The following is a 16,439-nucleotide window of genomic DNA, read 5'->3' as shown; positions in this document are numbered from 1 at the left end:
GCTGCCCACAGGGAAATCAGACACAGCCGTGGCATGACCTGTCTTGCTATGACACCAGTTTCTTCGCTGGCCAAATCTCAAACATAACAATATGAAGTCCTGTCACATCTGGATTGAACTTGTAGACACATTTAAGTGATCTGACTAATATACAAAAGTTCGTGGCTTGCATACATTACTACAGGAGGGGCTGACTGTTGAAATTTAAAGTGTGTTTTAAGGTGCTTGCATAGGAAGTGCAGCATGGGCTTTTCAATGCTCCCAGATGAACAGCAAGTGAAGCATTTAGCTAGAATTTGGAAGTGAGCTTTACATTTCTTAAAGCCTCTTCTGGTGTTTGTAAGTTCCCATTTATTTTGTAAAGAGCATTTAAGATGACCTGTTTGGTTTGAAGTGAAATCCTCCCATGCTGTAGACCGGGCAGGTGCAGGGAGAAGCCTCCAGACCAGCCAGAGTGGAGGATGGCAGGACTTAACATCACCCAGAGCCTCATCATGTCTCCCAAGCTGCTCCTTCTCACTGTGTGGGCAGCTGGTTTCCTTCCAGGAGGAAGGTTCCTAGCCTGTTTTGTCATCCAAAAATCCATCTGTCTTCAAGATTGAGAGTCTTGTTTTTTAAACTGGTAATGTCAGACAGCCTGACCACAGCATCCTTCAAGAGTAGACCCAAGCTGTAATTTGGGAAACTTCAAAGCTTGCTAGATTTCTGCATGTGTGTTAGAGAATGGTCTGGTATTTCCAGCACTGGTACTAGTGAAGTTGCAAGGCTGGTCAAACCATCAAGAATCCATCAGTTCTCTGGGTGGGAAGGAGAAGGCCTCTGTTTCTGAGTGTGTTAGCTGCAGAGGAATGGCAGGAGGGGCTAAGAAAGCCCTGGGAGGAGTGGAGGGGTGTTCAACCCTGCTGGAAAAAAAGAGTCTCTTGTTGAAATGTCAGGTGGGTACCCAACAAGGAGCAGCACCTTAAATATGACTCATTACTGAAATTCTCAGCCTGCCTATGGAAGCGAATTCTCCCAACAAAGTGGATGTTGTTCTCTAAAACACAAGCCCTTTAAAGGGAAGGAAAAAAAGAAAGAATGAGAAACAGATGAGAAGGGTTTAGGCAGGGGGAAAACCAAATTTTTCTGGTTAATTAATCACTCCTCTTGTGTTTTTTTATTTTAGTTTGAGGGTTGCTCCAAAGCTTATTCCCGCCTGGAGAACTTAAAGACACACCTGAGGTCCCACACTGGAGAAAAACCCTATGTCTGTGAACATGAAGGCTGCAATAAAGCCTTTTCCAATGCCTCGGACAGAGCCAAGCACCAGAACAGGACGCATTCCAATGAGGTAAGCCTGGGCTCACCACAGCTCAACGGAGTTTTTTTTTTTTTAATTTTGCTGACAATAAACATACACTTTACACGCTGGACTCATGTAAAAAGAAACCTACTGTAATGAGAGGTTTTTCTTACTTTTTAATGGGATTTATTTTGCTAGAGAGCCAGACCACATTAGCTTTATATTTATAAAAGCCATGTTTGAAATCATAAACAGATGTTAAAGTATGCAAACTTTTTAATCGGCTTTGGAAATTAAAGCAAGCATTTTCCAAATTTATAATTTTTAATAGCACAAATAGGATTGTACAGTTGTGCATGTGGTGTTTAATATTACTGTAGAGTAGACTTGCAGTAGTATAACAGCTATCCTGGATCCTGACGCTGTGAAAATAATACTCCCTCCATCGTTTGATGTACAATGATAGAGCACAATGCAATGCTTTGTTAACCTTGGCTAATTAAGACTCACTATTAGTAGTTGGGGAGCAGAGGAAATTGCCTTTATTGTAACGCATGTGATGGTCTGTTGCAATCAACCACGGCCGACGATTGAAATTTATATTACCACTAATTAGCTGACAGGGGAAGAAAAAACAACACTCTAAAGTTCTAATAGTGTTTGCAGCCATGAAGAATTCAGTCTGTAGCCTAATTTGCAACAGTTAAATATAGGCTATTGGAGAATGGAACACAATTGCCATGGATGACAGCTTATTAAAGCAATGCTGTGTCTACAAAGGGCTTGTTGGGAGTATTTCTATCTCTGGCATAACATCAGTCAGTGATAACCAAAGCTCTGGAGGTTTCAGAGATTCTGTTGGAGTCAGAATAAGGACTCAAAGTTGGCATGATGCTGAGGTGGACCAAATGAATGATCTGGATCCCAGTGTTATTTGAATTGTTTTGTGTATGAACTCAGATGTCAGGATTGTCCTTTACCAGTGAGCCACTTCCGAGCAGGACACAGGTTAAAATTAACCCATATCTGCACTGACACTGGGTAGCTTGGGGTTGGTTTAAGGCTACACTGAGCTTGAGGCCAGGAGGGACCAAGAAAACATGCAACTTTGACTAAAACATCATTTACTCTCTGTTGAAGCTTATTCCCCTGAAAGGTAGGCAGTCGTGATCTCAGGTATCACAAATTGCTTGTTTTCCAGCCCCGAATGCTTTCTCTGTTTTCCTCCAGTGCTAGATCCAGTGTCCCTTTCATTTTTGCTATTTCCACCTCATAACACTACAGTGTTAAGTCACTCTCCATTTTCTCTCTCATAAGCTAAATAAGTTAATCAAGCCACTGAAGATTCCCATTACTGTGGCATTTTTTCCTGTCCTTAAATCAGTTTTGCATCTCTCTTCCATCCTTAAGGATTCTCATGTAGATCAAGACTGCTGGTACAACTTTCAGTGCTGGATACAGACTCTGCTCAGTTTGTGCACACTGAAGCAGTATGTGAGCTGTTTTTTGCCCATAGATCACTGAAGCTTAGATCCCTAGAGCTTTTCCAGGATCTGTCCTAGGCAGGCCAGAGTTTTCCTTCTGTTGGGCCAGCTGGTGTCCTGCATGTGGAATTCTGGCTTTGGCTGTGTTATTGTCATTTCTTTGATGGGTTCAATTTCCCAGGTGATCCAAATTAGAAGTTTTACTGGAGCTGGGATAATTCCTCACTGAGCAGAGCTTGAACGTCTGCTCTTTTGGGTTCCCATTGTGCCAGAAGGTGAGGCTGTAGGGCAGGAGCATCCAACTCCTTGTCTATGGCAGACCCTCATCTAATATGCTGACACTTGGCACAGGCTGCATCCAACAACACAAAGTAAAGACTCAGATAACAGATAGGGATTTTATCTTCTGCTCTTGCTTCTTCTGGAGGATGCCAAAGCCTCCTCAGGTGCAGAAGCAGCATAGCCACTAATGGAGGATTTGTACCAGACCAGCTGAGCCTTATCTCTGGAACTACATGGCACTACATGATCTTACATTGTGTGATCATGCTCATTCCTGAAATGCCATTCAGTTCTCCTTGATGCAACAGAGGCATACCCCAATATTTGTGGGAGATCTGTAGGCTGCACATAACAGCTCTCTGGGCCATATGTTTGCCACCCTCTTTTTGAGGAACATATGACATGATCCTTTCAACAGATGACAGCCCTCAGGGCAAAGCTTATTGCACTGGGCAGCAGGCCCAGGTGGGGGCCCTGCAACTACCCATGACCAGTGGGTTAGCAAACTGCACTGAGACCTTGGCTCACAAAACCACATGGATCCAAAGCAGAAGTCTGTGGCTGTGAATATTTCCCATTACCCATTGGTAACTCTACTGTGGTTCCTAGCTACCTACTAAATATTTCCCTCTGTATGCAGTGATTACTTGGGATACACCACAGTTTCAGAGTTAATCATCCATGTTTCCTCTAAGGGGGAAGTTCCAGGTTCCCTGTATTTTTCTCAGTCATTGTGTGAAAGGATGAAGGTGTATGGTCCAAACATGCTGAAGTTCAAGGCTGGGGATATATTACCACACTGGCTTTTGTTTGATTGTTGAAATGTCACATACACTATTTCATTTTAAACGTTCAGTGACTATTTGAATCCCTTCAGGGGATGCCTTCAAAGGTATTCCTTGGAAAAGGGCTTTTATCCTGTGACCACTCTTCAGTGCATACACAAAGTAGTGGCAGGAGTTCACGGCCGGCCAAAGGCTCAGAGTGGTGCTTTCTCCATTTCAAGCTAAACAAGGGTAAAATGCAGAAATTCAGTTCTACTGAGTACCTGGGAAGTTCTCCAGTTCTCCCACCCTAAAGAGTATCATGCTGTATGTGTATGGGAGTAGGAGGGAGGCATCTGAGATACCTAAATTGTTGCCTTCACTAGGGCATACACTTCATTAGATGTCAGAATCTGGATAACCCGGGGGATATATGAAGGCATGCCAACAAACAGCATTTGTGCTCAGTTCAGTTGCAGGAAGTATGGCCTGATGAAGAGGATGGTTGTACCCCATTAGGTGGAGTGTCTGCTGGCCAAGCAACAGTGATGATGTTACTCTAATTACTGGTTTCTGAAAAAATCAAAACTATTTGGCCTAAAGAGTCTTTTTAAAAATCCTTGAACTGTTATATGTAGGGTTTTTTAGCATGTGTGGTGGGGATTCTGTTCTTTGGAATAGGTTTTAATAGCAGCAGTATTTCTATAATGCCTCTTCCAAAAGGCTGCATAAGATTTATAAACAAACTATTTTACTTTTTGTGCTTTGGTTTACCCAGCTTTAAAATACATTGAATATTTACCTCAGTGGGGTGTTATGAGAATTTAGTTTGTTCAGAGTGATGTGCCAAGATTAGACAGGAAGCATGCTTTTGAATAAAAACCAGACTTTCAGTGTTTTTCATGTGATGATGCTGGCTTTCTGCAAAGAATATATACTCCTTTGTATTTTTTCACTTAAGCTTCTGGACAAAATTACAAAACAGATTAAAAAAAAGAGTAAGAATGGTCATTTTGGGTAGCCTTCAAACATGTATCTGGGTTTTTTCATGGATCTATCCTAGTGTGTTGGCAGAAAAATACTTAGTGTAGTTGTGAGGCTGAAAGCAGAACTTGTGATGAATTCAGAGCTTCCAGCACAGCAGCACCAGCTCAGACAACTGCAGTGCTAATACACGTTGGAATTGGAAACTCAATAAAATAAAAAAAAAAAAGTTAGAAGAGGAAAAGTATCTGTTTGCTGACTTCTGTTTTCAGAAGCATGGCTTCAGCCTTGTTTTCCTGTGGCAATCAATGATTCATGAATTCGGGACTAGAGTGCTATCATCTGAAAAAAACATTGCATGCCTGTGGTTTGTTTTGCACAATAACAGATTTCAAGGTGACAGGTGCTGGAGTGGTATGATGGATTGGGTAGGGTGAATCCAGTCTGGCTTGGTTTCACTGGAATTCCATCAGCCAGAAGGTCTCAGACATTTTCTCGGTGTAGACCCCACCTTAGCAGAGAGAATGTGTTATGGCCAGTCCCCTATATCACCTCCCTCCCATCCGTAATCAGGAAACATTCCTGTGGCCACCCGAGCAAATACATACATGGAAAAGTAATATTAGGAAAGTATTTCATGAATTCTTAGCTGTCTTTTAATCCAGAAACTGAAAACAAGGAGTTTAGCCAACATCAAATGACTAGCCAGGTCTATGTGGATCAGCAGCAGCCCATATATCACATCTTAGAGATCTCAGTCTTTCAGAACCCTGTGGAGCAGATGCTTCATATTTTGCTGCCAACCACTATGCTCATTGTGTTTTCTTGGCCAATGCACTGTACCTGGAATATTTGGGCTTGTTCTAAATATAACCCAAGATTTGTTTGTATTGACAGAAACCCTACGTCTGTAAAATACCTGGCTGCACAAAGCGATACACAGACCCTAGTTCCCTCAGGAAACACGTCAAGACCGTGCACGGGCCTGATGCCCATGTCACGAAGAAGCAGCGCAATGATGTTCACCCGAGGCCACCCCCGCTCAAGGAAAACGGGGACAATGAGGCAAGCGCCAAACAGAGCAGCAAGATTTCAGAGGAGAGCCCTGAGGCCAACAGCACCACGAGGAGCATGGAGGATTGCTTACAAGTCAAAACGATAAAAACAGAGAATTCTGTGGTAAGAGCAGTAGCTCTTGGCAGAAATGATGTGGCCACTAATTTCTCTGACGCAATGGGGGCATGAAGCATTTGCATGCCATTTGCTTCTCTGGGCACTTGCCCTTTACCTGCCAACACCCTAGAGTTCAAGTCCAAAGATGAAACTGCAGGTCAGGGCACAGTCCAGTACATTTTGCACCTTCCTACCCAGCATCACAAATTCCCACCCTCAGTAGTCATGGGAGCCACATGATGCCCAGTGTTGAGCTTGGCCTTCCTGTGCTGTGAAAGTAGGTAAAACTCAGAGTGTTGTGGTCAAGTGAGCTTTACCTACCTCATCAGTTTAAACTGAGTAACAAGCATAGGGCACAGATTGATGAATACTTCTTGAAGCAGAAGTCCTGGCTTAAGCAATCCCTTTTCTCCTCCTCCCTGCACCCTTCACTGTTTTTCTTTCCAGGCAGCTGCTGCACAGCAGTTTTACTGGCACAGCTCTTGTGGGCTGTCTCATGAAGCCAGTGGGGATAAAAGTAGCTGGTTTATTTTTGTTGGGTATCTTAAACAAGCTCAGTTCCTCAGTCCTGTCCACCATACACAGAAGCACAGAATTGCTGGGGTTGGCAGGGACCTCTTGAGATTGTCTAGTCTGACCTCCCTGCTCAAGCAAGGTGGGCTAGAACAGATTGCTCAGGAGTACACGAGTTCAATACACGACCTGCAGCTGCCACAGAAAATTGTAAGTAGGATGATGAGGCAGGGGAGCAAAACCAGGAATAAACATGTGACCGATGCTGTGGACCACAGAGTACGGGCTTGCAGTCAACCATGATCATGCTTTACAGCACCATGAGTGGCCTCGAGCTGAAGCAAAGACCATTTATCAGTCTTCTGGACATTACAGTAACTCCACAGCAGGCAGTAGTGTGGCCGATGGTGCTAACGAGGTGTGTACAGTGATGGGCCCAAACACATTGAAGCCTCTTCCACCCCATGCAGAAAGCTCACCTGCTCCTCAGCACACCACTGCTGGTGGAGGAGATAGAGCATTGCAAGGCATGGGTTACTTTTACCTTTTGATGTTTCTCTTCACCTTCATACCCAAAGTTCTGGTCTGCTGCACCAGCTCAGAGTGGGGCAGTGTATGGGCTGGATACAGCAAAAAAGACCTTCACCTGCAAAGGAGTGTGTTCACATAGTCCCCAGACTTCTCACTAGAGCTGAAAGGACTTTGAGCTCCAAAATATATATTTTCTTGATTTGAATCCAGGCAAAAAGATTGTTATTCCTATGAAACAACATGCCCTGGAGCTACAAAGATTTTCTAAAAAAAAAGTTAAGGGATAAGTTGTTGGACAAATTACTAATGATCAGCATGTTTCAGTTAGGAAAGAATTGAGTATTTTCACATCCAAAATGTCTAATTGACTAAAGGAACAGTTTTACTGTGATGAGGCTCTGTACTGGGTTACAAAAACTGAGTGTGAGAACCACTGGACAGAATGACCTCTCTCCAATACTCTTCCTCCGTGTTTTGTTTGGGGTTTTTTATGAAAACACAGACACAATCACGGCTCCCCACCCGGTTTCTCCCAAAGGTGTGGGATTGTTTTCCTACGGCTCTGTGCTCCCAGGGTTGCAGCCAAGCCATTTTGCTGGCAGTAAGTTCGTGGGTCGGATGTTCCTCTCTGCTCTCCGCATCCAGCACTGCGTACTTCACTCGTGCACATCTAATGGGCAGCATCTGACCTGGCAGGCCCACATCCAACACCTGTTTCCTGGTTAAGGTCAGGGTGGTGGGAGGGGTGACATGCTTCATTTGTTCCCATCACTCCAAGGCCCCCTGTTTTGACCCATCTTTGAGTCTCATCCCAAACCCATGGAGACGGGTGGGAAGTCTCTTCTAGGGGGTTTTAACTGGGCCCCCAAAGAGGGAAGGCAGGGAAGATGGGGTACGGGAGAGGGAGAGAGGTTGGCAGTTTGTATTGTATTCTGCACTCCCCTCTTCCTCCTTTTACTAACATGGTCCTTTCTGTTAATGATGTCTTTATCCTAACAACCTGTTCTTTATTCCCACTTACCCTTCCTTACTCTACCTTCCTAAGGACAGTCGGTACTAAGGTGAGCAAAGTAATCCTTTGTATTAAAATAACTGTATAAAGCATGCCCTGCTGCAGACCTCCTGTCTCCAGCTAACCCCTGAGGGGTGAAGAGGGAGGCCTGTGGAGTGATGGGGAGGGACAGGGGATATTTGCTTGAGTGCAGAAAGGGGGAGGACACAGTGCCTGAGGATTCCTTTTGCTGCCTTTCTCCCAGCATCACAACGTGCTATTAAATCCTGGGATCGCAATATCTATCATCCCAATTGAAGGTCTATGAGACCATCAGAGCCAGTCAGCCCTGCCCGTGAGGGCTGCTACAGAGCAAAGTAAAACAGCATCACACTGCACTCCCACTTTGGCCTGGGGCAAAGTACGTTGCCTTTTCAGCACTCCCATTTTTTCTGGAGCATGGGCCTCAAGCAGAGAAGACAGGCATCCTGTCTGGTAGCAGCAACAGCTACCTCGGAGCAAGTTCAGACTATTTAGTGTCTGCTGCAAATAAACTACTCAATGTGAAAAGCAATTCCTAATGTAAATAAAATAAATATTTATGGTGCTTATCTGCCTTATCTGCAAGTGGGAGTTTGCAAACACTGAACCAGGTTTTTATCTGGCTGGGAAGTTTGTCAGCTACCCTAATTATATGTTAGGGTATTTAAAAGACAGAAACACGTTGTGTCTGAAATACTTAGGTCTTGATCATATGTTAGATAAGCCAGTGCTTGCTGCAATATACCTTGCACAACTAGGTAACGTGCTGCTTTTCTTTGAGAAGCATCTGTCCTTAATCTTTTGGAGGAACAGCATTTGGTTTCTCTCCATCCTCCAGTTGAACCCAACATAGTTTTTCCAGCTGTGGGGTGTTATCCTGCCCTCTTTCCCCAGGGAAGGTGCCCCTGACCTCTGGTAGAGCTGAAATCCTGCAGCAGGGAAGTGTAACAAGGCTGCGGAGATCCTGAGAAAGGGCCAAACATGTGCAGCCTGCTGGGGATGTTGGGCTCCTGGTTTCTTTCCATCCATGTTTCTACCTGCTCAACTCCTCCTCTTTTCCTTCCTCAAGATGTGTCAGTCCAGTCCTGGTGGCCAGTCGTCATGCAGCAGTGAGCCATCACCCCTTGGCAGCACCAACAACAATGACAGTGGAGTAGAAATGAACATGCACAGTGGGGGAAGTCTGGGAGATCTGACGACGTTGGATGACAACACTCCTGTTGTGGACTCAACAGTCTCATCTGGTAATTCAACAGTCAGCCTGCAGCTAAGGAAACACATGACGACGATGCAACGACTTGAACAGCTCAAGAAAGAGAAACTCAAGACAGTTAAGGATTCCTGCTCATGGGTGAGCCCAGCTCCACAAGCCAGAAACACCAAGCTGCCTCCCATCTCAGGAAACAGTAAGTCCTGGGCCTGGGCCACGTTCTGTCAGAACCCTCCAGAGTTTGCCTCTGGTTTCATAATCAAAAGTCTGCCCTGGAGGAGGATCATTTCTTATTAACTCTGAGTCAGCCCTTGCTGGATAGAGATGTCAGGTAAAATGGAGAGCTTGGGTGTAAACACAGCTGTCTGGTGATGTGCAACAGAAACCCAGACACTCAGTGCTACAGAGCTGTGAAGGGGAGCAGAGGTGTTGGTGTCCTTGTTTCTGGGCTTGCCCAGGACCCAGCCACAGCTGTCCTCACTGTCCCAGTGACAGACACAAGACTGCTTGGGTTTGTTCCATCAGTAACAGTTCCCCAAGGGCTAATGTGCCTCCTAGGAGACTGTTGGAGTACAGCAGCAATCCAGACAAGCCCTCCATCCTTGATCTTGCTCTGACAGGCCTTTTGACACTTTGAGAGCTCCTGGCTATTGCTTACAGCTTCATATGCTAGTTTCCCGCTGGCTGGGGATTCCTGATAAAGGCATCTTTATGATCCCTTTAGTGCTCCTCTAACTTTGCCAGGAAGTCCCAAGGCATAGGGCCTGGGCTATACTTAAACCTCAGGGCTTAGTATACTGGAGCTTCTTTGTTTACTCTGGGAAGAGCCTCTGAGTGTCAGCTTTTGGGCTTTCAGCCTCCTATCCCTGACTGCTGTGCATATGCCCAGTGAGCAGCTGTGATTGTGGCTACATGCTGTCCCTGTGGCATTGTTCACACCAGTCCTACATTTTCCCTAGTAAGACCATGTGGAGGCACTTCCTCAGCAGCTGAATATCAGCAGGGTACGCGTTGCAAAGACTGCAGCAGGGACTTCTTGTCTTCTCTCCCCAGCCTTCTTGCCCTTTGTGCAGGGACACAGAGCTGGAGATGAAGCTTGGAATTCACTGTCAGCAAATGCAATTCACTATCATTCCCATAAAATATTTGGGGACGGCTTTCTGTGTCTGTATTTTAGCACCAAGAACACAACCAAGTGGAATTCTCACCTAACTAAACCTTTTCCTTCCCTGCAACCTTTCTCCTAGGCTCTATTCTAGAAAATAATGGTGGTTCTTCTGCTACACTGCCTAATCCCAGAATAATGGAGCTGTCTGTCAATGAGGTTACGATGCTGAACCAACTCAACGAGCGCCGTGATAGTACAACAAGCACCATCAGCTCCGCCTACACTGTCAGCCGCAGATCATCAGGGATCTCCCCATACTTCTCCAGCCGCCGTTCCAGCGAGGCTTCACAGCTCGGGCACCGTCCCAATAACACGAGCTCTGCTGACTCCTACGACCCAATTTCAACGGACGCCTCCCGTCGATCAAGTGAGGTGAGCCAGTGCAGCGGGATGCCAGGTCTGCTGAACCTCACGCCAGCTCAGCACTACAGGCTGAAAGCCAAGTACGCTGCTGCCACGGGGGGCCCTCCTCCAACTCCCCTGCCAAACATGGAGAGGATGACCCTGAAGAACAGGATCTCACTGATGGATGGACCAGACCCCACCTTGCCCTCCATCCGCCTCCCGCCAGGCCCCAGGCGTTGCAGTGATGGTAACACCTATGGCTACCCATCAGCTGCAGCATTTCCCCACGAGGTGCCAGGCAACTGCACGAGACGGGCAAGCGACCCAGTGAGGAGACCTGCTGGAGACCCCCAGGCCCTCCCACGAGTTCACCGCTTCAACAGCACCAACAACATGAACCCCTTCCATACTCCACACCCAGCAGACAGGAGGAATTTTGGCCTCCAGAGCTATGGGCGCTCAGACGGGAGCCTGCCCCGGCACACCTACTCACCCCGGCCACTGAGCATCAGTGAAAACATCACCATGGAAGCCATGCCCGGGGAAGTGGAGGCGCCTGTCGGAGATGATGACATTATGCTGCCAGATGATGTGGTGCAGTACATCAAATCCCAGAGCAATGGGACGGCAGCCGAGAGCACTTCCATGGGATACAGCAGCGAGATGCAGAGCTTCCAGGGAAGTGGGAAGCTGCAGCCTCCAGCCTTACCCAACCAACGCAGGATGGCGGTGGCTGAGGCAAGCATGAGCCACTTGGGACCCATGATGGCAGAGTGTCCCATGAGCTTTGATGCTTCCTCAGACATGAATAAAAATAACATGCCCGTCCAGTGGAACGAAGTCAGCTCAGGTACAGTTGATATCATGTCCAATCAATCAAAGCAGCAGTTTTCACAAGGGAACTTAGCAGTGGTCCAGCAGAAGCAGAACTTTGGTCAGTACCAGAACTACAACCAGCAGCAGATGCAGCTGCCGGAGAACAGTATGAACGTAACACAGCAGAGCTTTATGCAAAGAAATGTGGGCATGGATGGGCAAAGGCTAAACTGTATGCAGCTGCGGCAGCAGCCGATGAGCCTAGGCCCCAGTATGAACCCCGATCTGGGCTTACACACAGGGTATAACCAACCTCATCAGATGCTGAGCACCAGTGCAATCAGCAGCAACCCAAATCAGATCTCTCCTTCTTGTAGCAGCATGGCAGCAAAGTCCGGACCCCACCTTCATCCTCAGCAGATGGACATGGCGACTGACCCTTCTTTAATGGTCGGCAACAACAGTGAGCGCACCATGTTGGGCCAGGTCATGCACGAACCAAGTCAGAACTACTCATCTCAGCCAAGCCATCTGAACTTCCCCATGACTCAGGAGGCCTTTCATCAGCCCATCATGACCTCCAACCAGCCCAGCTTTGAGCCTCAGCAGAGCATGATGGGCTCGGCCACGCAGGCTTATGCAGCCGGCATGGTCCAGCCTCGTCCTCCCCCCGAGCCAAGCCCAGCCAGCAGACCCCGAGGCCTCCGCACCATCCAGCAGCTGGGCTACATGAGAACTCCCCACCCTACAAACACCACCAGCCCGGGCCAGGAGGCAGCAGAGGCCATACATAAAAGAACCAGCGACATGTTGCCGGGACCAGCCCAGCAGTGCGCAGACGGCACAAGGGAAAACAATTTGATGTATTATTATGGTCAAATCCACATGTATGAACAGAACAGCAGCTTCGATAATCACGCGGACTGCCGGGTCAGACAGCAGCAGTGTGCGCTGAACAGCAAGCCGGCCGCTCTGCCTTCTCCGGGCACGAACCAGGTGTCCAGCACGGTGGACTCGCAAGGTCTTGAGCCACCCCAGATAGATTTTGATGCCATCATGGACGATGGGGACCATTCAAGCCTGATGTCAGGAACCCTGAGCCCCAGCATCCTGCAGAACCTCTCCCAGAACTCCTCTCGCCTGACGACTCCACGAAACTCTCTGACACTGCCCACCATACCCGCGGGAATAAGCAATATGGCAATAGGCGATATGAGCTCCATGCTAACCACACTGGCGGAAGAGAGTAAATTTCTAAACATGATGTCATAACAGTAAAAGCACAAGGCCTTAGCACGATCCAAGGGGCTCTGCTTGAAGCAGTTTTATGAATGTGCTTTTCAAAAATAATCTGTTTCAATAGAGTAGATTTTTTTAATGAGTATTAAATACATTAAAGGGATTCAAAATGAAAATTTTTAAAAGTCTCTGTACAGAATTATGTAAACTATATCCAGGCAGTTCAGCACCACAAGGGTGCACCTCTAGTATTACTTTTTGGCTTGGTTTCCAGAGCACTGAACGGTATCACCACCAAGCTAGGAGACAGCATGAGCGTGGTTAAGAGATGAAACCCTTCCTCCCCGGCAGCCCTGTAAATAGCACTCCCCATCATTTTCTGTTAGTTACATTTGCAAAAATTCCATTTTCAACCCACCCCAGAAAGAAACGGGAGGATGCAGTTTTGATCAGAATAAAAGCCATACTATGTATTCTGCTCTGATGAGTGTAGGGTTTAGTTACGTCTCCAAACAAGCCCTCTGCCAGCAGTATTGTTTTATACCATAAATACCTTTATACCTTGCAAAGAGCATTGATTCCAAATGGCTTCTCAGCAAAGTGCCTTACCATGCTTTCGTGTTAAGTAGCCAAGGCCTCTCTTCCTTTAAAAATCAAATATAGTGTATTGCCAGAAGCGTATATAAAATGTACATTTACAAAAACATAGTGGTGTTTCTGAGAAAACATTGGAAAGACACATTGATGAGACACATAAAAGGTGAATGCACACTTTGATCAGATGTGTTTACAACGTGGTTTATATCATGTGCAGAGTGGAGCAGAGGCCTGCGAACAGCAATCACTGGGAAATAATCCCCCGTGGCAGGAAGGCTCCGGCGTGCAGACTGACACACATGCATAACTTTGCGCCCTCTGAGCACAGTGACTTTTTGCGGGGGCCCCGCATGCATCTGTAATGTCAGATCTCTGAAGCGCGCATTACCATATCCCTGTGCAGCTTTGTAATGGCTTTGCTTTCTGTTGCGTTTTCAATGTTGAGGTGTTCACACACAAAAGTGATGCTGATGAAGAGAGTTTTATGATTGTTTCAGCCCGATCTGCACTGTGGCAGCACTGTGGGACCTGGTTTATCTGTCCATGGTTCATCTGTGTAATACACTCCATGCAGGGCTCTACCCGGGCTCTGTGCACACAACAGCCATGTGGCTGCACTGATGGGAGGCCAAGCATGAGCTAATATACCCTGCCCCAGAAGGAGGCTTGTTGGCATGCACCCAGTGCTACATTAACGTGTCCCACAGCTTTGGTCAGCATGAAAAGAGCTGCTGTATCCAAAAAATATACTGTGGAGAACCTGGGGTGTTATTTTGGCTAGTGCTTTGTGCTACAGTATATAGCTACTCTTTGTACCCAGCCTCATTCAGTTCAGCGCTGCACCTGCAGTCTACAGCATAGGCAAACATCTGGATAGTCTCAAAGCAGGTATTTGAGTCAAAATACTACTTGGTCAGTGAGAATCTCGTGGAAATGTCCTTGGGGAAAAGATGGGAGGAACAAGGCCTCCCAAAGCCAAATCCTCCACCAAAATATAACTGCTTGTAATAATGATCAGCTGTTTCCAGGCCAGTCCCACCTGGCACTGAAGTTAATCTTGGTTGCATTATTTATTTTGCTGGCGTTAGACAAAAGGGTAGAAGTGGTGGGGTACAGGTACTTGGGCAGGAGGCCTTGCTTAACTTCTCACTGCACTGGACAAGGACAACTCTCTTCCTGCTCTTATAGCATCAGATACTTTGTACCCTGTATGTTGAAGGGCAGGGGACAAGTGTGACAGCCCTGCCAGGTTCTCAAGGTTTGACTGGACAAGCATCTGCAGAGCTTCACTCTCTCCTTGCCACCTCCCCTCTCCTCCTTTTATTGCTGTGATGTTCTCACTCGCATCTGACTTCATCCCCTGCATGAGACAGGGACAGTTCTATAAAGGGGCTTTTTGATGTCCCTGCTTTCCTTTTGCACAAAGCGATGTCAGGCTCACTGTTCCCGGCATGACCAGGGGCTAGCATGAAAATGCCACGTGTTACCTCCAGGCAGCCACGTGTTACACCAGCAGCCGTGCTTGGCAGTGGTGCGTCAGGACAGTGCTGCTGCCAGGTAGCCCTGGGTGCAGGGAAGTGCTGCTCAGCATCCTGCAGTCTCACCCATCCTCATCCCAAATGCAGAGGGTGCGCACAGGATGCTCTCACCCCCGCCCTTCACTGCTTGAGGCCCCCATGACTCCTGCTGATGCCCAGAGTGCATGAGGACAGGAAAGCAAAGCAAGGTGTCTGGCTGCTTATTTGTGTCTCCTGTGAAAGTTGTGTTTAAAGGGATTGTTTTATAGTCCGCTGTATATATTCTTCTGCAGTTACTGACCTTGCCCTTGCCTTTGCATTTATGAAAAGAGGGCAGTACATATTTTAGGACATTGTATGTTGTCCTGGACACTTGGAGTGCAACTGGGCATCCCTTGTGCTGAGATGGATCAAGCTTTCGTGTGTCCTTCAACTGCTAATCTGATTTTTTTTCGACAGCTGCATAGGGCAACGATGGCTACTGAGTCCCTCTTCACATTAGCAAAAAATCAAATACAAAAGCAAAACCAAATCTCCAATGACTTGAGATTTCTCAGACTTTCCAGTGGTGGTCTTCCTTCATTTACTGAAAAAGTATTATAATAACCATTCCAATCCTGTATATATTATGTATAGAAGACATCATTACTAAAAGTACTGTAGGTGAATTGTTCTGTCAAATTTATATCTTAAGAACATTTTTAGCTGTTTTCTACATCATAAGAACGGAGGTAACATGCTGAACCTGTATATAAACCTTTTGTACATTAAAAAGTAATTTTTTTCATAATTCCTTGTGCCTGTTTTTAATTGCTTTTTATTGGTAATGGTGGTTGGTCATGGTCTGACACATTTGGTTGGACTCTGGTGGTGCTTAGGAACAGCTGGTGAGGAGCTGGATGGGCCTGGTGTGAGGGTCACTGCATTGATGTGCTTTCAGTCAATAGTGGAATGGAGGTGGCAGAAAGAGAGGCAGAGAGGCCAGGGTACTGCTGCCAGCACAGCCATCTGCCCAGATGTCTTTCCTTGGCCTCCTGGCAGAGGTCATTTGAAGAAGGGTGACAGTGCAGCAGGGACAGCACAGGAGAAGGGCTCAAAGCAAGGGCTGAAGAAATTCAGCAACCAGAAGATACATGGCCGTTTTGGTTAGTGTCCAGAAAGAGACAAAAACTAGGACAGATCATCAGAGCTGTGATGGGCCATGACAGCGACATGTTGAATATTGGGTTTGAAGAAAGGAGAAATGAGCCTGTTCACTATGTATGTGATGGTAAGCAATGATACGGTGAGCAACAGATACACCAGTAGTGATCCATTTAGAGCCTGGTCCAGCCCATTTGTGAGCAAGCCTTCATTTCACTGCAGCAGGAGTTAGCTCAGCCACTCAAGAGACTGATTATTGACTTGGTTTCATAGAGGAGGGCTGATGTGGACAGGCCTAGAGCTTTAAGGGAGGTTGAGGAATCTGTTCAGAGGTGGTCCTCATGGGCACAGCAATGAG

At 46.7% G+C, this 16,439-nt stretch overlaps 1 protein-coding gene across 1 annotated transcript in view; it reads left to right on the top strand.

The window, feature by feature from the left end:
• Window positions 1-15,674, top strand: part of GLI2 (GLI family zinc finger 2) — a 195,808-nt gene extending 180,134 nt beyond the window's left edge. The window contains exons 11-14 of the mRNA XM_074911578.1: window positions 1,166-1,330; window positions 5,694-5,975; window positions 9,116-9,452; window positions 10,504-15,674. Coding sequence (XP_074767679.1) covers window positions 1,166-1,330; window positions 5,694-5,975; window positions 9,116-9,452; window positions 10,504-12,857 — 3,138 coding nt within the window. The 3' untranslated portion in view covers window positions 12,858-15,674. The remainder of the gene's footprint in view (window positions 1-1,165; window positions 1,331-5,693; window positions 5,976-9,115; window positions 9,453-10,503) is intronic.
• Window positions 15,675-16,439: the final 765 nt, after the last annotated feature.

This window comes from Athene noctua, chromosome 7 (genome assembly GCF_965140245.1).
Source record: "Athene noctua chromosome 7, bAthNoc1.hap1.1, whole genome shotgun sequence".
Taxonomy (NCBI): Eukaryota; Metazoa; Chordata; class Aves; order Strigiformes; family Strigidae; genus Athene; species Athene noctua.
This window is presented reverse-complemented; position numbering and strand designations above follow the sequence as displayed.